The following is a 20,611-nucleotide window of genomic DNA, read 5'->3' as shown; positions in this document are numbered from 1 at the left end:
TAAGTCTTATTCCAACAGGCATAAGTAAAGTTTTCATTAGATGACCTTGCAAGTAACTTCAAACATAATTTCTTTTTATTTTAGAAAATCACTTCCGTATAGTCTTATTAGACAAAAAGCACTTCCATCATTCAATTTAAAAAAATATTTAATGGGTTTGAAAAACACAAACAAAAATACTAATAATAATGTAACTGACTAAAGGCTTCTTTCACTAATTCTTGACATTCTTCTTGAGTAATTGTCCCTTTAACATTTTCAACCACCTTATATTGTCTATAAGCAAGAAAACCTCCAACCATCACTTGTATCGCAAGAACTGCCCAGGTATACCGGCCCATATATCTCAGCTTCTCCCGCCAAAACGATTTGAAATTTTTTGATGATAAATCAGGTATCGCTGCCGATTTATACCTGAAACAAATAGTTTTTGCCAAGAAAAGTTTATATTCAAAAATGACCAGCAAACTGTTATAGAGTTTTTGCATTGGACTTCGCTCTGGAAACACTGACATACCTTTCTGCTGAAATTGCATTAAACGCAATTGAAAATAAAGTCGGTGTCACAAAACCAGCCAAAGCTTGAACAAGACATCCTCTAGTGATAGCGCAAGACGGACAACTTAACTTGCCTGCAAAGTAGATCAAAACCAACAAATGTTAATTGAAATTTTTTCCTTGCAGATGAAAAAAAATTCATCTATTCAAACATAGTGATGGCTGAATAAGCTAAAGTTGAAAGGATCCATTTAAAATTACTTTAGTTGTCCAAAATTAATTTGTATGATTATGACATTACTTCCATAAGCGACATATTTTCTTAGAGAATTTAATTAAGTCACATTAACCAAGTCAAAATTTGAAGTTCAGCAAAATTTAGTTTATGAAATTTCATATTTTACAGCAGACCAACTAAGGCTAGTGAATACCGGCAACGAAAACTTTCAAGTAATGAAGATAATTATTTCCCACAATTCACCAAAATACTGTATTCGCTATTCATAATATATGTTGAGTTGAATGACAAACCCTGAGTCATGGGCACCTGAAGTAGCCCAAACTGAAAAACATTGCTCATGGCGCAGGTGAAAATGGAGATGGCTGCAGAGCCAAATAGAAAGCTCTCGTACAACAACAGTGACTTTCTCGCAGTAGTATTTATGACCAGCGCGGAAACAACATTGACTGCATTTAGTGGAACTAAATTGTCAAACCATCGTCTGCAAAGATATGAAAAATCATCATCACAAAAAACTATATATATATATAGTTGAAATTTTCTTAACAATTGTGAAATTTTTTAGGGAAGCACGACAAGCTTTTGTTCAAAGTTAATATTTGAGTAACAATACAAACTATGTTATAGAATTATAGGCAAAAGTAAAAGCAAGTGTTATACATACAAGTGTTAAGAAGAAATTGGCTAATATACGAGGGTTACATATATATATTTGAACATGTTCTACATGAGATCACATGTAGTTTCATGACAGTGCAGTAAGTTATAAATTTACCTATCTTTCTGGTCAAGCTGTGAAATCTTGTAAACCAGCAATTCCCTCAGACTTAAAAAACGTTGTGCAGGTGCATTAGACATGGACATTGGCTGTGGTAAAATCTTTGCCGTTTCTTCACACACAGCTTATTCTTATACATACATTCTACACATTTTTTTCTGAACAAATCAGCAAAACAACAAAAATTAAAAATGCGCTATTTTTCTTATCAGACAAAACACCAAAACTTAAGGTGTGGCAAAATTGCACGATAAGAATTAGGCTTTTCAGCGATGACGATGTGACCTCTCACGCTTATCAAAACGTCTGTGCTTATGGATGCTGTGCGGACGCCTGCCTTCACCAGTAGACTTATCATCATGTCTATGCGAACTCCTTGAGTGTTTTTCGAAAATAATAGGTCGTTTAAATGGACGATCCCTGCAACCGAATCGCAGTTGACCAGATTCTTTCTTCCCTCCAAATCCACCACCTAGTCGTCTTGGAACCCAGCCTTTCATCATTCGTTCATGTTCATAATCAACTAAAATGGAATTGCCATCAATCGCAAGCTCATGAGCTTCCTTGTACGCTTTCCTTGCATCTTTCGTTTCTTTGAACTCGACAAACGCATAACCCTTAGAAAACCCAGTCACAATATCACGTATCAAAGCGACTTTTTTTAAGAAACCAAATGCGGAAAAAATCTGCTGCAATGTCGATTCAGATGTCTGATGATTTAGGCGTCCGACAAAGAGTGTTTTATGGGGAGTTCCCTTCACTCCTTTATTTGGTTTATACTTGGCACACATAGCACGCCTAATTCCTCTGTCATGTTCAAGTGTATCTGTTCCGTCAATGCTTCCACACTTTAAAGGGTCATACTCATCAGCAAGAGGTCTCCATTTTTCCATGTTCTGTTCAAATCAAAAATTCTTCTCTTGTATAACAGCCAAGGTCCAAATCTCATCTCTTCAGCAACAAAAAACAAAACATATATATTTAAAAGCAAACCTAAATGCATATCTTTGGATTAAAGGCCTTTTCACTAATATAATGATACTATGCTAGGTACAAATTTCACGCAAGATAAAAAAGCAACTGAATAAACAGCTTTGAACACACATTTTTTCTAAGGAAATAATAATTCCAAAATAACAATGCACCAAACTATATGTATAATTACAAATGAAAAAGTTAAAATATTTGCTAAGGAAAATAAATCAATTATAAAAAAAAAACATTAACCATACTGAGTCACAAAAATTCTAACTTAACAGCTTAAAGAATACAAGGAATATGGCAGATTGCTAAACTATATTAACTGTGCAAATGTTAAAATTTGCCTCATTCATGTTTCATAGTTGCATTACTCATTGTTCACATCAGATTCATTCACATCACAAATTATTGCATGAAATTAAATCGTTTCTTTGTAAACTTGTAGCAAATATATTTCATTCATTTTAGTTTTTGTCAAAATTGCAAAGAACGAAAATGTATGCTTGCTCTGATGGTCGCAAACATATTAGTCCGATTAGAAATATAACACAACTAAGGCAGAAAAATGTGGAAAGGCCTCAAACGCAAAAACGTGCATCATAGTAACACAGTTTAACAACAACAAGCTTATTGCCTTGTCTGACAAAGTAACAAAACTTAACAGAGCATCTAAACATATTAAATTAAAAGCAAAGTTAAGCTGGTAGATTGCCAGAACATAAACTATTGTGCTTACCACTCAAGCAATAAACGTTTGAAATCACTGATAGTGGTGTTGCATGCTAGGCATAAGATTTTACATACCATATACATTCCCTCGTAAAATTAAAGAAAAGTTGCCTTAAATTATAGTGAAGCATTCCAAAGTGCGCCAAAAGACCAGAAAGCAATATTGCCTAGTCGAGGGGTAAGTTGTTAAAATATTAACAAAGTTGGGAAGTAATGTCGTTTCTCGTCGAAAATTGCCACACTTTTTAAGCGAGACATATAATGTTGAATTAGTCTATACTGTCAGTTCATTACTTCTTTGCATTTTATGGTTTTCATTTAAACTCTGCATAATCCATACAGTTATAAATTCAATTATATTATAATAACACATTTGGCGTAATGACAAGAAAATAAGATGAAAATGACGTAGCTCATCTACTAGCCTAACATATTGCTATTCATCAACAAGATTTACAATGATAGGTTCATGATTTGTATGCTTTAGAAACTTCATAAAATCTGAGCTTAACATTCCTATGGTAGCAGAGTTGACCATCGGATGGCAGTATACCATTTCAGTAGGATCTGATGTAAACACAGAATCTAAGACAACTTTAACATCAGAATTTTGATCACAAAAAACTGCAAGTGGCGTAACACAACCTTGCGAAACACAGAGCTTTTCCAACAAAATTTGTTCATCCGCAAATCGAAACCCACCAGATCCACCAACTTTCTTAGCAATATCACTTAAGTTTATGCTCCTATCATGCTTAGCAACAATCAACCAGAGTCTTTTCTTCTTTTTGTCCTTCACAAAAAGGTTTTTACAAACGACTCCTTTGCAATGGTTTAAGTACGGCATCATCGCTTCAACTGTAAACACTTCTTCATGTTCGATAAGCTCCGTTTTTATCTGGAGCTTTTCAAGCAATTCCATCAGTCCTTTTCTCTTTTCATCCATAATTCATCAACAAATACACCATAACCAAAAACTATCCTACTATACCTACGATAGCGATTTTGGTGCTCTGTAGCCTTTTGTTTGCTAACTTTCTTACGCTACTAACGCTCACATGTGAAATTATACGGTTTTAGATTTCAAACAATGATTTGGTACCAACCCAACATAATTTGGATAAAAATAATCTAAACAGGTAAAAAACTAAAACATTTATTACAAGCTTTTTATATTTTCATGATTAAAAATTCTATTCTAGTTTTTATCTAGATGCATTTTTTAAGAAATCAAACTTCTAAAAGCAAAACATTTAAAAAAATGAATAATATGAAATAATAAAGTAAAGTAAATGATATTTATTGCAGGTTGGGCGAAGAAGATATTGCGTGACAAATAATCATTTTCTTGATTGAATTGATATTTTTTTCATGAACTGAACAGGATTGTAGTAATTGTTATACCACAACAAAAATACATCCTCACAAGCAATTAGTGATTAGGAAGAGGCGGTAGTGTCAAAAGAGTTTAAAATATGCAAAATGATAATAATGGAATTGTGCTATAAGATGGTAGGTTTGTACGACCCCACCTGCTACCTAAGTAATAAAGAAACCCATTTAATAATCTTTTTCCAACAAAATCTTGACGAACAAAAAATATTATTTCATATATTTCTTTTAAAAATTAATCCATTACTTTGACTTCATTTTTTTTATTGATTTCCGATCATTTGCAATCATAAATTCAGTATCTAGCAACTTTGAAATTGTATAAACATAGTATACTAAAAGTTGTTTGTATATGTCTGTGTAGATGTTTTAGTATATGTTTTAGTTAAGTTTTAGTATATATTTTAGTATGTACGTTTTGTAGACTATGCTCATTTTAAGCCGCATTATTTCTAATTTTAATACGATTTCTATGATTATTGTTTGACTTACAATGATCACTCAACGCAAGAATTGTTTTATTTGGCTCTATTTCCGTAAGCGTAAGTGAAATACGCAGCCTAGTGAAACTTCTAGGGTTGTTTGGTTCAGTAGGAATTGCAAGATTTGTATTGAAGGAACAAGTCTTCCAGAGAATGTCTCATCAAACCGGAATCACATGTAAGCTTTCATCTGTTTTGGAAACCTAGACTAGGGTGTTAGGATATGCCAAAGGTAGTGGAAAGACGAGAAAATGCCTGATGGCAGCAAACACACAGCACTCAAGATCTGTCGAAAATTGTTTCGTTTAAAAAGACTTGAAGGAAAACTTAGTTGTTTAAGCGCCAATTTCTAAATGTCACACCAAAATTTGTTTTTCTACAAGCACGATTTCTTGTCATTTTTTAAGTTGGCAAATTTTTCGCTTAAAATTGTTAATGAAGTCCATGCTGACTCCTTGGTCCAACATAAAAGAGCTGGCAAAAATAATACCTAATACTAATATAGTATATACCAAATAATAATACTAAAGCTTTACTAGCATTTTTTTGTGTATTCGAAGTGACTGTTTCACCGTATCATGTAGGTTACGCAAGCTGATTTTGTAAAGATGAGCGGTTAATTTCCGAGAATGGCACCGCAAAAAGTCGATTTAAGCAATTTAGGGTTTTTATTGTTTAGAATTATATTTAGGTTAAAACGTAGTTTTAGGTTAGGTTTAGATTACTATGTTATAACATTTAAGTTAGGGTAAAAAGAAACTGTAAAAAATAGCTCTGAAAATTGATTTTTTTTCCGGTGAAATAGTGGCAGCTTTGTTTTGGTGTTTATTACTCTTTGCTGCCAAATTTATGATTACTAAGTTCAGACTCCAAGCTATCGCATCACGCCAATGATCTACTAAAATCCCAATGATCTACTAAGCCATCAAAACAAATTCAGCAATCACTAAGTTTATTTTTGATTTTGATGACAGTGTATTTTTAATGTCACCTTGACTGATACCTTTCAGAAGTCATAACTTGGATTTTTTGCGCTTGCACATATCAACACACACATGAAATGCTGATTTATAGGGAAACAAACTTAGCTGTTTTGATGTCACTGATTAAACAAAAATTGAATCCTTAGCGCACTCCGTTACACCAAACTTTGTGTCCCTGCTGGCACGATTTTGAATTTAAAATTATAAAACTTTACAGTTGTAGGCCCCGAAATGAATCCCTGTGATGTACTATTTAGATTAAGGTGTGATTAATCTCCTGTATACTGACGATAAAGCCGGCATCTACATACTTATACCTTAAGGTATGAGCCAGGCTTTGTTACTGTAAGTGCAGCTAAAATTTTAATGTAAATAACCCAAGCAGTATTCAAAAGCAGTTGTAAAATGGAAGAAAACATCCGCCTTAGTTGATTGTTTGCGAGAATGTTTAAAGTTATGGAAAAAGTTTCCATAAACACTCTCCTCTGTATACTAAATGTTGTTTTGCTGTGTTTGCATTTTCATAACTTATAGTGTTGGGCTGCGAGGCTACTTTGTTTCCATTTAACTTAGTAGTATGTCCTAGTTGTAAAGCTTAATTGATCTGAATTTTCTTTGCAGAAAATTTGATTTCCCACAGATAGCAGCAAGTATTGGGCATTTAAGAACATGATAACTTGTGCTTTATTTTAGCTTGAAACGTTGTTAAATAGTGTGTGTTTTTTCTCATGCAGGTGGTGATGATTTAAAAGGTGTTTTCCGTGATTGCACCACAGATGGAAGCATTCGTTGTGTGAAAGTTGGAATTGAGGATGGCAAGTTTATTTCATTGACTTTTATATATTACTTCTAAATGGTATATAGTATGTGATTGATATTATATATGTCACATCATGTGTCATATCTTACGTCATTACATTTCATAAATATGTCACTGTCGTTATGCCTTGTTAATTGTCCTTATGCAGCTTGAAAGATCATCTATGCAACAAATTATATTTTAAAAAATGAGTCACTTTAATCAGCCCAATTATTATGTGTATAGAAACACTAGTGTGTTCTGAATGCGTGGATAAGTGCTCTGATTCATGGAAAGGTGAATACGATGACGTTATTTTAAACCTTTTGGTGGCAAAGCAGCCGTGTTACCTGTTGTATCAGCTTGCTTCTAAAAGTGAATGGCTGATGATCACGTTTTCACCTGATGACTCACCGGTATGAATTTTCACTTTTGTTTTATTGCTTTGAGCCTTTGATGTAATACAGTATAACGTTTTTTCCTTCAAGTATCTTCTTTTTCTCAGGTCCGTGAAAAGATGTTGTACGCTGCAACTAGATCCACACTAAAACAAGAATTTGGAGGCGGTTTTATTGCTGATGAAGTTTTTGGGACTTCAGAGGTTTCATAGCATTTATGACCTCCTTTCATAGCAATGATAAATAAGTAACATAAGATTTCTAAAACCATTCAAAACTACCTACTTTACTTTAATGAAGATCGATGACTTATTTTAATCATCGACCAAACCTTTCAAGGTACAAGTTAACTAAGTTTGAGTCTTCTTTAATCCAGAATGACGTCTCTTACAAAGGATACATGGAGCACAAAGCCCACAAAGATGCTCCTCCCCCTTTGACTAACGCTGAGGAAGAACTAAAATTTCTCGATGAAACTGAGGTGGCCTTACTGAGAGTTTTATTATTTCAAAACAAATTACAGTGACTGTTGTAAAACGACGCAGATTACTTTTGTAATGTTGTGGGGATGCTATGTTTTGTTCTTGTGCAGAGTAATTCAGGAATCGGCAATACAACAAGACACCAGACTGTGCAGGGCATCGAATTCCCAATCACCAAAGATGCCCAACAGGCTTTGTCTGACTTTAAAGAAGGGGTTGTCAATCATGTTGAGTTGGTGAGAGCTTTTGGTTAATTCTTCATAGTCAGGTCACAGAATCTGTTTGATCAAAGTAAAAAATACGTGTTCAAACCCTGACTAAGCATGAGTGGCTCTTATTGCTTCATAGAAAACATTTTCACAATCAACGTTTTTACATGCTTAGAACGTAGACCTCGAGAATGAAACAATATTTAAAGTTTGCTCCAAATTAATTTGCGCATCGGATCTAGAAGGTCTTATCTCTGAAGACCGGGCCGGCTACCATATTTTTAACTATGCTCATCGGCATAATGGTGAAGACAAAACCACAGTTTGTAAGTAGACTCGTTCATTTAAGAGCAAACTTTTTTATATTTTGTTTTTATAAGTTTAACTAGATGAATTTTTATTTCATAATTTGTACAGTTTTCGTCTACTCAATGCCTGGATACTCAATCCCAATCAAAGCAAGAATGCTTTATTCATCGTGCAAGGCTCCACTGTTGTCCGCAATCGAAGAAGATTTTGAAATTAAGCTGGATAAGAAGGTATGTTTTGAAGCATGGAACTGATGCTTCTTTTAAACTTGGTATGTTGAACTGTAGGTTAAATGCTTGAGTTAAAAGTGGTGGTCATCTATTTATACTTTTCGTACAGTTGGAATGCGATTCAACCGAGAAATTGACTGAGGAATATTTAAGGAACGAAGCACACCCACCCGCAGTGGAGGCAAAACAGAATTTTAGCAAACCAAAAGCCCCAGGCAGACGGGCCCCAACCAGAAAACCCCGCGGTGCCCCAAATGGAACGGAATAAGCTCCACGGTTACTTGGGCTATAGCCTATTTTAAGATTCATTATCATTGCTATATTTAGTGTATTTGCCTAATTTATATAAAATCTTTTGGATGTTCCAGCCTGCAATTAGCCCAGCGCTGTACGTTTCAACCGTCTGCAGAAATGTCCTACCAGCAAACCAACCATCTTGCTACTTATGATTTTTTGTGATATTTTTCCCCATTTATAGTGTATCTGGTGATTATGTACTTATCCAATTATCCCCGTACTATTCTTAGTACAGTTGGCAAATACTGTAGTGCCACTGTTACAACATGGCAATATCAAGTGATCTTCGTCCGAGATGCCATTTCATAAATTGTATTCACTAAGTTATCAATCATTTCTGTCAGGTAGCTATACACTCAAGTGCTTTCTTAATACCATTTTGCTACACACCAGCTAGGCAATGACAAAACATATCATAGGTATATGATTGTACACATTTTAGTTTCAATGTGCCTTTTTCACAGAGTTTTGTATATCTTATTAAACTCTCACTAATGTTTGACAAATAATATTTATAAAATACAACATTATCCTAATAAAAATATTGTATTATTTAATTAGGTTATAATTAGCACCATTTTTGCTGAACTTCGTCATCATTATTATTAAGCAGCGCAATTTGAGGCGAAATGAATTGACACCTGCACTTAATTAAAGCTCCTGTTGCTTATGAGTTTTCCCTCGTTGAAAAGGTCGATGATTGACAATAAACATCTATGTATTCACGGTTAGTCATATTTCATGGTTGTGACGCTTAGCTCTTTTAGAATTACACAGACTCAATACCTTGGTCAAAGTTATATCTACAACCTTCTGCCAGATGTCGACACAGAGCGTTAGTCAAAAGTTTTGGGTATTTTATTTCATGACAGTGCAGAGTAGGGTCAACACGCGGAACAAACAGAGGTTGTTTGTTTATTACGACAACTCCGTGTGAAAATAACCCATGGTCTGCGGTAAACATGCGAATATTTTTAGCGTAGGTTCAAATGAAAGACGAGCAAAATAATGCTTTGCCGTCTAAAGTACATAAAAAAAAACAAGAAGTCTTGCTGACATTTCGGTTTTTCTTTATCCAAAAATTTATTGCCGACAAAGAATTGCTAGTCTTTGCGTTGTCATGCACTTCTCGTTTATACTGACATTCATACACACCATTTGCGTTTGTTGAAAGCAAACAATAAACCTTTTGTCCGAACAAACTATTCATGGTTAATTAGTGACAAGTCAAACTAGACGGCGCTGCAAAAAGTTTTATTATGCAATTCGTCATCTGACGTATCAGGTGTCTGTGATCAGTTAGAATGCATGCACAGGCACGAGTGGTTGCGTCAACATAAACAATAGAAACTTAGTAATAATTCTGCCCCAAGGTATAAAAGTTCACAACAGGTATGTATTATAAGAGGCGGAGTAGGTCTGAAATTGTAAGGGTCATGTGGCAAGTGTCAAATCGCTTCACACTTTAAACGCAGAAGCAGTTGCAGTTGCAGTTGCAGTTCCGATATAGTGCAAAACGCAAAACTTTACATAGCGCTGTTCCAGCTAACAACAGCTTCAGGAAAAGCGTCAGATTTCGTCAGTTCATGGTGATAAAATACGCGATTGGTAAAACAGTGAGGGGCAGTCACTATTGAAAGTTGCAAACTTGTCATAACGAAAATAGCAGAACGTGCCAATATTGTGTTGGTTCGAATCAAATTGTTTTGAGTTGGAAAAAAAATTGAAAATCCATACTCTGATTGCTCATAAAAATCGTTGTCCAAACGAATGCCTTAGCCTCAGCTTGCAAACTGGCTGTTTTCCAGGCAAACTTTGTTATGTAATAATGTCAGTTAGCTTAAGTTTATAAGAGAAAGGGCGCGTAAAGGAGTCAAAGTTGAGTTATAACTGGTTCATAAAGGTTATGTTAAAATTAGCATATTATAAATTTAAGTTACCGGTAACTGAAACATTTGAGTGAGAAAAATCGCTAAGAATATTTGATATTGGCCGAAGAAATGGACGCCGTCTTCTGCGACTATATTATTTTGCGTTGTAATTTTACACGCTGCGTTGTTAAAAAACATGGTTATGAATGGTCTTACCAAATAAATTTGTATGTTTTTGTCGAAAATTTGTCGAAAGACGATTGATAACCAGTTGTCATAATAGCCTATATTACATGTCGTTCCTCTATCATTTAAAACCACACGTTTCCTGCTTGACATTAAACCATTTCTTTCCGTTTAGTTTTTCCCGCGAGAAGTCAAATCAAGAGCATGCAGCAGAGATCAAGAGCTGGTGTTAGCTTACACAAGTTAGCGAGCTTTTTCTTGGAAAAACCGAAATTCCATTCTAAAGCTTGATATGTAGCTCAGTTATAGTTTTCCGAGCTATAGTGTATTGAATGCGTTGCAGTATTAGACTGATTTTAGTTGCGCAATGGGAGTCTTTTTTGCAGCCTAATAGAGTTCCATGTTTTAACTAGGCCAGGGGTCGGCAACCTGCGGCTCCGGAGCCGCATGCGGCTCTTTCACCCTTCTGATGCGGCTCTTATTAATTTTATTGCTACAGTAGAAACAAACAGAAGAACACTCGCGTCTTTATCTCACTGAGCACATTATAGTAATCACATTAATTAAATCACATTAATTAAATCTTACTGAATTAACTGCTTTTATAAATGCGACAAATGACAGTTTTGTTACAGAGTGTCGTTTTCGTTTTATTGTGAAAATAGTTTTGCGGCTCCCAGTGATTTTTATTTTGTGGAATATCGGTTAAAATGGCTCTTTAAGTGCAAAAGGTTGCCGACCCCTGAACTAGGCGTTCAAAACTTGACCATGAGCGAGCCTACTGTTGCACTAAGTTAGAAGTGGACAATAAAAAGTATTTTAGTATGCCGATATACGCGGTTTTACCGAGTATATTTCACGCCCGAGTTTAAAAAGGCGTGTACACAAGCGTCAGGTGTGTGTAATAGCGTGGCGACAAAACCAAGGATAACATTCGGCTAACCTCAGATGAACAAATGTTTGTTTTTTAAAGGTTACACTTACACAGACTTCACGTTTTTAGAGTAACTATGAATAATGAAAAGTGCAGTTCCTTGGACAAAGAACCAATCGCCAGTTACCGGACTTACAAGAAAAGATGGCTGGTGTTATGTGTGGTGGCAGTATTGAACCTGAGTGGAGGGATGGTAAGTGTCGTGCTGTACGCAAATACTAGTGCGATAGCGCAAACGTAAACCCAAATAGTGACTTAAAAATGTTTACAACGAAGGCGTTCCTCAAATAGTCTTCCAGATCAGACATACTGTAATTCCTTAACCTGCACAAACAAAAACGCGAACTGAGTAAAAACTGAACAACTTCAAATTTTGTTTTGAAAAACCATACACAGGACGCTGGCAGTAAAGGATTTTGTTGTTATATTTTTCGCCGGAAAATATGTTGAAGACGTGAAAACCTTGGGCTACATTCCGGGATGCATGTTAGTTTTTCACCATAAACTATGTTAGTAGGAAATTAATTCCGCCTCTTTACATTAATTCCAAAACCAAAGTAGGTAGGATGGCATCTACGAAGGCTATGTACTTGACACATTTTCAACGTCCTTTAGTTCAATCTGCACATGAGATTGGGTCACGTGGAAATTATTACATCACAATGCATAATTAATGATGTCACAAAAATGTATGTAGCTGTTAATTATAACAAACGAAAGGGAGTGTTAAGAAGGCTTTTCAAATCACAGTTGTTTGCTTTAATTCTTTAAAGTTTAAACAATGTCGCGATTTGTAGGTTTTCTTGTAAGTTTGGTAATTATTAATCCGATGTGGTAACTATCGGTCGCTGGTATGTTAACTAAGGGCATGACAATTATTTGAAATACCTTTGTGAGCGAAATGATTACAGTTCAATAATACATCGATCATATACAATATTAACTTTATTTCGTGTCCGCATTTTACCGTTGAAGCTTCCTTATTAAGGATAGATACACGTTTCAGGGCTTAATTCCATATTTTATCATGCAATCATGATCTTTAATATTCCATGTTGTCAACCATTGAACTTTATTTTTCAGGTATGGATTACTTTCACGCCTGTAGCCTACAAAGCGGTTGCCTTTTACGAGACCGACTTGGGCACCATTAACTGGCTGGCATTACTTTTCAATGTTTGTGGAATAGTCTTTGGCGTAGTGGCCACATACGAACTGGAGCGCTTTGGCCTAAGGCCTGCTCTGTACTTATCCGCCGGGCTGACCTTCGTCGGGGCCGCGTTGAGAATTGCCAGGTACCCAGATCATATCTATAGATGGGTATATGCTACTTTGGCCATGATTTGTTTCAAAATGGCATTGTTTGGATAGAATAGGGCTTGTCGTTTTAAAGCTGTAAACGCTTCTCGTATAGCAAAATTTCTGCAACTTTTTCTGATTTTAAGTATTTGCTTAGTGTAGCATAAACTCAACACTGTACCGTATTACCAAATTCAACTGTTTCTGTCTCTAGTGGTCGCGTAATCAATAATAACAAATTTGTTGCAGTTATGTCACCAGAAACTCTTTAAAGTTAACATTTTGTAGTGTGGCAGAGGATCTAAACAGCACGGAAAAGCTTGTCGTGTTGTTTGCGGGTCAAGCGCTAGTGGCAGTAGGTCAGCCGTTTAGCATGTACGCTCCTGCCAAGACCGCCGCAGTCTGGTTCCCTGAAGATGAAAGGGCGATCGCGAACACGATAGGGGCTGTAGGTGAGAAAGGTCTTTTACGCATTGTTGTTGTTGTGCTGTTTTTGGCGATTTTTCTGCCGCCCGCTTTCAAATATTCGACTTCTTTTTGAGCTCAAACGTGGGGCGTTGTGCGATATTTTATTTTAAGTGCACGGAAACCAACAAGAATTTCTGTTGCAGCATGATGGAATTTTATTTTGCATAATTTATCGCGGAAATAGAAACTTTCAATGGGTTGGGTAATCGTAAAGTACTTAAAGTCATGACATCACAATTTTTTTATTTTCTAGCGAACCCTATCGGTGTGGTGTTGGCTGGTCTAATCTCTCCGCTCTTTGTCGACTACAACTCGGGTGATTTCTATGTACTTAATCTGGTACGTTTACTGAATGACCGCGAAATACCATCACGTATATACTATACTCCAGTATACTATCACGTACAATCTCTGTTGCGTCTGAGTTGCTCTTGAATTTTGAGTTTGGTACATGGCATCACGTTGCAATTATGCGGTCATATTTAATTGCAGCTTATCACAATGGCTTGCCCAGCCGCCCTCGGGGCTCTCATGACGTTGCTTATTGTGACATCAGGTGAACCTTCTATCCCTCCGAGCGCTGGCGGTAAAAAAACACCTGAATACTTTGGCCACGGCTTGAAAGTAGGAGATTTGTTATTTGTGGTATAAACATTTTAAACATTTTTAAATGCGTATTATCCCATTTCATCAGCAAACAGAACATTCTTAAGTATTATATTACGAAAGCGCTGTGCACGCAGCTATGCTGGTAGTCTGCATTTTAAAATATCCTCACATGCTGCAAAAAGTTTGCAGAGACATAAACACTCATTTTCTATGAGAGGCTCGTAACTTGGTTTTTAGTTTTCTGATTTTGGGAACACCATTTATGGTTAAAGTTTGTAACTAGGTTTCTTAATTTTTAAACACTCGTTTTAAAAGGAAAGTTTTCTGAACAAAAGCCGAAGAATTAGCCGTTTTCGGTATATCCCAATATACTGTAAAAAGATTTTTTATAAAAAGAATGAGTGTAATAGCTACCATTGTTACGACATTTTAAAAGTAGGGCAGCATAGTATTTGTATCTAATATGTCCTAAACGTTTGTTAGAAATTATTTAAAAACAAGAACTACGTGATCCTCCTCCTGACCGTGGGCGCCGGTATTGGTCTTTATGGGACGTTCGCAACCTTGCTTGAACAACTGCTGTGTCCGTTCGGGTACACTGACGTAAGTACAGGATTGTGTCACATATCTACCGATACCAGATTTATTCATAAAACTTTAAGAGATTGATTGCTGGGACTGAATTTAACGCTTAGTTTCAATTTTTTCCGATTTGCATAGAAGTCATTCAAACCGAAATCATGGCATAAGTGGTTTCTATCTTAAACGTATTAGATAAGGCAACTGCTATTTCGAAAGCTTTTCTACCCTAACCTCATACAATGATGTTACCAGACTATGGCTGGGATATGCTCAGCTGTACTGACAGGATTTGGGGTTGTGGGAGCAGCCATCGTGGGCGTCTATTGTGACCGAACAAAGCAGTTTTCGTCCTCCATCAAGTTCTGCTACATTGCAGTGACGATAGGCACCATTGTTTTTTCATGCGTGAGTAACACAGTGTTATTTTTGTTAATTTTAAAGAAGTTTCTAATTTTTTGACGTGACGTTGTCATGGCACAAGCACAGTTTTCAGTTCAAAATAATTTGTAAAGTTGGGTATAAGCTGTAAAGTTTTTATAAACATTTGTACATCCACGGTTTGGGAAATGCTATATACGTAATGCTTTATAAAGTCAAAAGTAACATGGACCCTGTGGTTAAATAAGTTGACTTTGCTTACTTAAAGATATTGTTTTTATAAAGGAACGCATTGAATAATTTCATTGAACCAATAAGTTTTCCTGTCATTTCCACACTTAACTAAATACCGTCTTAGTCTCATTCTACACACTGCAGTATGATTTGGCGGTCTTGTTCTGATAATTTTAATTTTGGTATTGTCTTGATCTTAACCGCTTGTTGAAGCTATAGTGCGGTTGCATGTTCATAGAACAATTACCGGTTTCTGATAAGAAAGCCTTCCGTAGTGTTAATAATTGACAAGTTATTTTTGCTCTTGAAAGACGTCATCTTTTTAAAGAGTCAATCAAAGCCCCTGGACGGTACCTCTCGCTACGCCACTGGGCGTAATTAATGCGATTGCATGATGCTTATATGTGTTGAAGATAGGAGACTGGCCCCATCAAGCTCTAAATATACCGTATATTGCTTGGACTTTGCGTACTCTAAATAACCTTTCATTATTCTTTCCAGGTGTTTCATATAAATATCGGGTATTTGATCCTGATCGTGGTTGGTGGATGTGGACTCTTCTCATTTGGAATTTACCCAATAGGAGTCGAGCTTGCGGTTGAATGCACATACCCAGTGGGTGTGGCCACAAGTTCGGGTCTGATTATGATATCAGGGTAAAGATTGTTCTATCTTGATTGTAGATAATATGTAATAATGGCGGGATTGCTGTCTGCTGCGTTTTCATTGATTTTAACTTAGCTAAGCATTGTTAATGTATAACATAAAAATATGGTCAGTAACAAACGACAAAGGCCTGATAAAAACACTTTGCCACAGTCAGTTACAATCGATCATCCTTGTCCTCGTCCTGCAATTAATTGGTCGACCAATGTCGGCCGAAGAAGTGATTAAATACGACTCACAGTGTCACCAAAGTCAAAACGCGGAAAGTGCGACTACCACGGCGGAGTACAGTACGTCAAGTGTGGCGAATCTCCTAACAACTGGAGCGGACGGCGGTGGTGATGTCACCTACGACTTGAGCTGTAAGTGATCGCTGTGTTTATGATTTTGGCTCAGCCTTTCCAGGCTTTTGGGCCCAAAATTTTATAAAAAAAAGGAAAAAACGACTTAGTCAACCACATCTTACTTCCTTGCTTTCATTTCTAGTATCAATTTACGTATGCACGGCTTACATGGGTCTTATGGCGCTGACACTGCTGTTATTCTTTCGGCCGAAATATTTACGAATGGAGGCGGAACGAAGCAACGACTTGAACTCGGACAGCTCCGAAAGCGTAATGCCGCCTGCATATATCAACAAAGATAGTGAATTATCACATTTATAATTTTTTGGCGTTATATAACTTCTTCTTCTCGTACCTTCATCCAATGAAAGGCCTTTTCCATTGTAGTTTTTGGCCTTCGTTTTAAGTTCCGAATTTTTTAGTTTTAGCGGGAGAGCAATTTTTAGTTTGCTGCCAAAGTTACCCTTCTGCCGTGTTAGTTTTAGTTTCCGTGTTTCTTTGTTATCTGTAGCCAGATACGGTATATAGTATACACGGTTTAACTGTACTATGTCTTTTCAAAGGTGCAATCCGTTTGTCGTTGTACCTTATAATTATATCACTATGTAAACAACTGTAACTACTATTTTGGTTTCTTCAGATGAAAAATTTCTTGGCGACTTGAGGAGAGCAGCAGTGTTTCCAACACACAAAATTTTAAATTTGCATGGGTGGCTTGATACTAACAAAGCATGTCATACTTTAAATTATGGTAATGGTTTACTCTTGTAAAACTGACTTGTAGTGATATCCAATATGGTCATGGCATTAAATGCAGAGTAGCTTTACCGTTAGGCTTACTTGCTAGTAGAAATGCTGCTGTTCCTTTCAAATCAGACAAGAAACTTCCCTAGATGTACCTCATTATACTCTATGTGTTTGTAAATTGTGTACATGAAATAATTTTAACCGGGTGCTTTCGATCAGGCTTCAACAAAAAGCGCATGTGCATGCATGTGGACGTTTGCCACATTCTGCATGGCGAGCTGTACGGTATTGTAATAAAGTTGTGTACAAGTTTTCTCCACTTTCTTGCTGCCTGTAATTCCCATACTGTGAGCAATAAAATTTCATTTTACTGCAGTCTTCCTGGATTCCTAGTTTACGACATTAAGGCTTACAGTTGTCGCTTTTACGAAGGTTTATGATGCTGCAGAGGTTGTTGCACTGTTCATCAGTTTTAACTTATGATATTCGGACTTAATTTACCTGCCGAATTAATGATCTGACTCCGTGGTTGCGTGCGGTTAGAATTCTCTAACCTCTTACTAGCCGAAAGCTCTTACGATACTACAGATACAGTTTATCAGAAACGGTCCTTTATTGTAGGAACTGTACAGGTTCCGAATATTACACACAATCACAAACTTAGTATTCACCATTTAAAACAAGTCTAATGAATTACAATTAACACGACTAGCGTCATACGTTCGTACGATTCTGTATCTCTGACTGCGGTTACTCGCGTATCAGTTCGAGTTTATAAAGCGGAGCGATGTGAGCGGAAATAATCAACACAATATACACTAACATTTCAGAATGCGCGAACGATAAAATAAAGCGTTGGCAATGGGGATTATTTTCAGTTAAAACTCGGATGTTATGAAATCACCTGGTAACGTACTAAACTGCGCTTTCACATGAAGTTATTTAGAGAAAGTTTCCAAATATTAAGCGACAATTGCAGTTTCATCAATAAACAATATTTCAATAAATAACTGGCAAATACTTTCCCACGAATGATGTAACGGTATTAAAAATGCCTCCCAGGCCACTACATTCCTCCCCCACTACGGAAGGGAAAAAAATTGATAATTAATATGGAACATTCTGATTATAACAGGGAGCATGAAAAAACAACAGGATGATTATTTACAGATAACAGAACAACTACATGTTGGTGGGTGTCTCAGAGAGCAACAGGTTTTCCAAATATTGTTTGAACCGTTCGTATGGCAGACGTCTAACTGGAATACTTCCTGCAATTTCGTTAAGAAACCTTAGCAAGTTGGCCGAACGGACAGCAGATGTGGCTGCTATCATTGTATAGATTCTTGTCACACAATCAGTTTGTGGAACCAGTTCGAACGTTGCCTCCAGTCGCTGGAACCAAAGTCGTAGGTCCTCCGCCGAAGTGGTTGGTGGTGGAGGAAATGCCAGGATCGGCACTGAAATTTCTGGTCCCCATATCTCATATTGTTTGTGTATCGGCCGAAGTACCGTTTGTTTTCAAACCGCCAGGTCAGCGCGCCGGGGAAGGAGGTAACTAGAGCCTTGTTCACCAGGTCTGATAATCGGCAGTTGTGGAGCGGGAGCCGCCTGTTCATCCGGTGACTCTGGTGAATCGGGAATCGGTGAGTCGGGCATCGGGAGGTCGCTAAACGTAGCCGACGGCGAAGGGACAGCCGTAGGATCAGGCGTTGTACTGTCAATTTGAAAGTCGGGTGCCGATTCCGGAAACATCGACATGATGGAATTGTTTGGCAGCAACGGTAATGACGGCAAAATCTGTGGAGAAACTAGAGGGTTGAGGGTATTTTTTGTTTGAATAACTAAGGTCATGCCAAAGCAGCCAATACACGCCGTGACGAAAGCGCATTGATTCAATCTGACCGATTTTATCTTGTTTTTAATATTGAACCTAAACAAACATCTTAAAAGTACAGTTGATCGTGGGAAAATTCATTGACAGAGAACGTGGCAAAAACAATTTTAACAAGAATTTAAACCAGAATTTGATTTTTCAATTTTGTGGGATTTTAGTGATTGTTTGTGATCGTTGGAGTTTGTGATATATGGAGATCGTTGTGTTTCTGCTGAAAATATTGAAAAACCTGCGCCTAATGGCTAACGTTATACAAAAAAATTAACAGTTTTCCGTGTATTTTTTTAATCACCACACAGTCTAAACCAGGGGCGGGCAACTTCTTCGGTCGGCGGGCCTGATATGAGAAAATGAAGTACTTGGCGGGCCGGATTCCTGAATCGATACATTAATCGTGTATCGTGGAATCGTATCCTGAATCGATACATTAATTGTGTATCGTGGCCGCAGGCCACTTTACCATGTAAGACCGGAAACTGTCTGCGGGCCGGATCCGGCCCGCGGGCCGTATGTTGCCCACCCCTGGTCTAAACGATATTCTCGCATTTTATGATGTAACCTTCTTCATCGTCTTACTCGTAATAACGATAAGTGGTGGCCAGACTTGCAAATGCTGCCCAGACCAAGCACATCGTAAACCAGCCCTTTTCTGGGGTCGCTATCCCCATTTCGCTCACAGTCGGCCAGTAGGGCGGCTTCTCGATGTGTCCGAGCGCAATCGCGACTCCATAGCTGCAATACAGGATCCGATGGATTGAGTTACAAAAAAATATCTGCCTCTTGGGGTTTTTTTTCTGAGTAAAACAAGAAGTTAATCTGCGGAAGGGTGGCAGTCTGTAAAAATGCTGTTATATATTAGTCTTGACTTGATATGCTAGAGTGTAGCAACTTTTTTGTTACTTTTGATTCAAAAAATATTTACTAAAACAACTGCGTTCAAGTGTTTTCTCCCCACCAAACTGACGTAAGTGCCGACAAATCCTAATGATTCACCCCCGACAGAGGCTCATTTAATTAGGCGAGAATGTGGGCACACACCGCGCTGGACTTCCACAGATTATTGTTGACCGCTTTGTTTATAGATTAACTGCTGTTCTTACCAGACAACTAATCCACTTGCGAGCAGGGCAGTAAAACCTCAATATCAACTCTTTTAAGTAGCTTGGTGTTTAAACTTGTCAGGTTGCATTCAAGACCGGTTAAATATTCTCCATGAAATAAACTATTCCAATAATTTGCTACTGAAACGTAGGTCATTCGGCAGACGCTGAAGAAATTAAACCGAGCATTATCTTAACTTACCGTTCCGTTGTTATGTTTACCGAACCTTGCAAGCTTTACGATGTTCGATGTCAAAGGTCAAATTCCCAATGATGTAATTACACATCAAAAATCTCATCACCTGAGGCGACGATCACATGACGAACCGATGCACAACTTCCTGCCAGTTGCAAAGCTAACAATCCGCAAAACAATTCTAAAAACGTCTGTAAAACGAATATCATTTGGTTGCATCGATTTATAATACAAGACGATGGCAGCGTCTCATACAAGCTTTAGAGGAGCTTTACTTGCGCGAAATTACACA

At 37.1% G+C, this 20,611-nt stretch overlaps 5 protein-coding genes across 6 annotated transcripts; 2 read left to right on the top strand and 3 right to left on the bottom strand.

Moving 5' to 3' along the window:
• Positions 1-130: 130 nt before the first annotated feature.
• Positions 131-1,754, bottom strand: LOC143449669 (transmembrane protein 126A-like). The gene is made up of 4 exons (XM_076949963.1): positions 1,515-1,754; positions 1,030-1,220; positions 518-632; positions 131-414 (listed from the first exon to the last, which is right to left on the bottom strand). The coding sequence occupies exons 1-4, from the start codon at positions 1,601-1,603 to the stop codon at positions 180-182; spliced, it is 630 nt and encodes a 209-aa protein (XP_076806078.1). The 5' UTR covers positions 1,604-1,754; the 3' UTR covers positions 131-179.
• Positions 1,755-1,783: 29 nt separating this feature from the next.
• LOC143449867 (U11/U12 small nuclear ribonucleoprotein 35 kDa protein-like) lies at positions 1,784-2,410 on the bottom strand. The gene has a single exon (XM_076950194.1). It carries the CDS (start codon positions 2,408-2,410, stop codon positions 1,784-1,786), a length of 627 nt encoding a protein of 208 aa, XP_076806309.1.
• A 100-nt stretch (positions 2,411-2,510) lies between these two features.
• On the bottom strand, positions 2,511-4,701 carry LOC143449670 (prolyl-tRNA synthetase associated domain-containing protein 1-like). Its single transcript, XM_076949964.1, has one exon. It carries the CDS (start codon positions 4,171-4,173, stop codon positions 3,664-3,666), a length of 510 nt encoding a protein of 169 aa, XP_076806079.1. The 5' UTR covers positions 4,174-4,701; the 3' UTR covers positions 2,511-3,663.
• A 424-nt stretch (positions 4,702-5,125) lies between these two features.
• On the top strand, positions 5,126-9,539 carry LOC143450283 (twinfilin-1-like). The gene is made up of 9 exons (XM_076950762.1): positions 5,126-5,279; positions 6,819-6,899; positions 7,130-7,299; positions 7,389-7,484; positions 7,658-7,762; positions 7,874-7,999; positions 8,148-8,298; positions 8,390-8,511; positions 8,621-9,539. Exons 1-9 carry the CDS (start codon positions 5,255-5,257, stop codon positions 8,777-8,779), a joined length of 1,035 nt encoding a protein of 344 aa, XP_076806877.1. The 5' UTR covers positions 5,126-5,254; the 3' UTR covers positions 8,780-9,539.
• Positions 9,540-11,839: 2,300 nt separating this feature from the next.
• On the top strand, positions 11,840-17,495 carry LOC143450485 (solute carrier family 49 member A3-like). 2 transcript variants are annotated; one of them, XM_076951050.1, is made up of 11 exons: positions 11,840-11,992; positions 12,883-13,094; positions 13,387-13,550; positions 13,820-13,905; positions 14,059-14,190; positions 14,659-14,778; positions 15,010-15,162; positions 15,871-16,025; positions 16,189-16,397; positions 16,522-16,649; positions 17,020-17,495. In XM_076951050.1, exons 1-11 carry the CDS (start codon positions 11,876-11,878, stop codon positions 17,041-17,043), a joined length of 1,500 nt encoding a protein of 499 aa, XP_076807165.1. In that variant the 5' UTR covers positions 11,840-11,875; the 3' UTR covers positions 17,044-17,495. The 2 variants fall into 2 exon arrangements, with proteins under 2 accessions (XP_076807165.1, XP_076807164.1); XM_076951049.1 differs by having other exon boundaries at positions 16,522-17,495.
• Positions 17,496-20,611: the final 3,116 nt, after the last annotated feature.

Source organism: Clavelina lepadiformis, chromosome 3 (genome assembly GCF_947623445.1).
Source record: "Clavelina lepadiformis chromosome 3, kaClaLepa1.1, whole genome shotgun sequence".
In the NCBI taxonomy this organism is placed as follows: domain Eukaryota; kingdom Metazoa; phylum Chordata; class Ascidiacea; order Aplousobranchia; family Clavelinidae; genus Clavelina; species Clavelina lepadiformis.
Note: the sequence above shows the minus strand (reverse complement) of the source record. Positions and strands in the feature narration are given on the sequence as shown.

Coding starts and splice junctions, on each gene's coding strand:
- LOC143449867 (XM_076950194.1), bottom strand. CDS start 2,410: ATGGAAAAATGGAGACCTCTTGCTGATGAGTATGACCCTTTAAAGTGT.
- LOC143449669 (XM_076949963.1), bottom strand. CDS start 1,603: ATGTCCATGTCTAATGCACCTGCACAACGTTTTTTAAGTCTGAGGGAA. Junction 633..1,029: donor TCAGGTGCCCATGACTCAGG/GTTTGTCATTCA, acceptor TCTACTTTGCAG/GCAAGTTAAGTTGTCCGTCT. Junction 415..517: donor AATGCAATTTCAGCAGAAAG/GTATGTCAGTGT, acceptor TATTTGTTTCAG/GTATAAATCGGCAGCGATAC.
- LOC143449670 (XM_076949964.1), bottom strand. CDS start 4,173: ATGGATGAAAAGAGAAAAGGACTGATGGAATTGCTTGAAAAGCTCCAG.
- LOC143450485 (XM_076951049.1), top strand. CDS start 11,876: ATGAATAATGAAAAGTGCAGTTCCTTGGACAAAGAACCAATCGCCAGT. Junction 13,551..13,819: donor GAACACGATAGGGGCTGTAG/GTGAGAAAGGTC, acceptor TTTATTTTCTAG/CGAACCCTATCGGTGTGGTG. Junction 14,779..15,009: donor GTCCGTTCGGGTACACTGAC/GTAAGTACAGGA, acceptor TGATGTTACCAG/ACTATGGCTGGGATATGCTC.
- LOC143450283 (XM_076950762.1), top strand. CDS start 5,255: ATGTCTCATCAAACCGGAATCACAT. Junction 7,300..7,388: donor TTTCACCTGATGACTCACCG/GTATGAATTTTC, acceptor TCTTTTTCTCAG/GTCCGTGAAAAGATGTTGTA. Junction 7,485..7,657: donor AAGTTTTTGGGACTTCAGAG/GTTTCATAGCAT, acceptor TCTTTAATCCAG/AATGACGTCTCTTACAAAGG.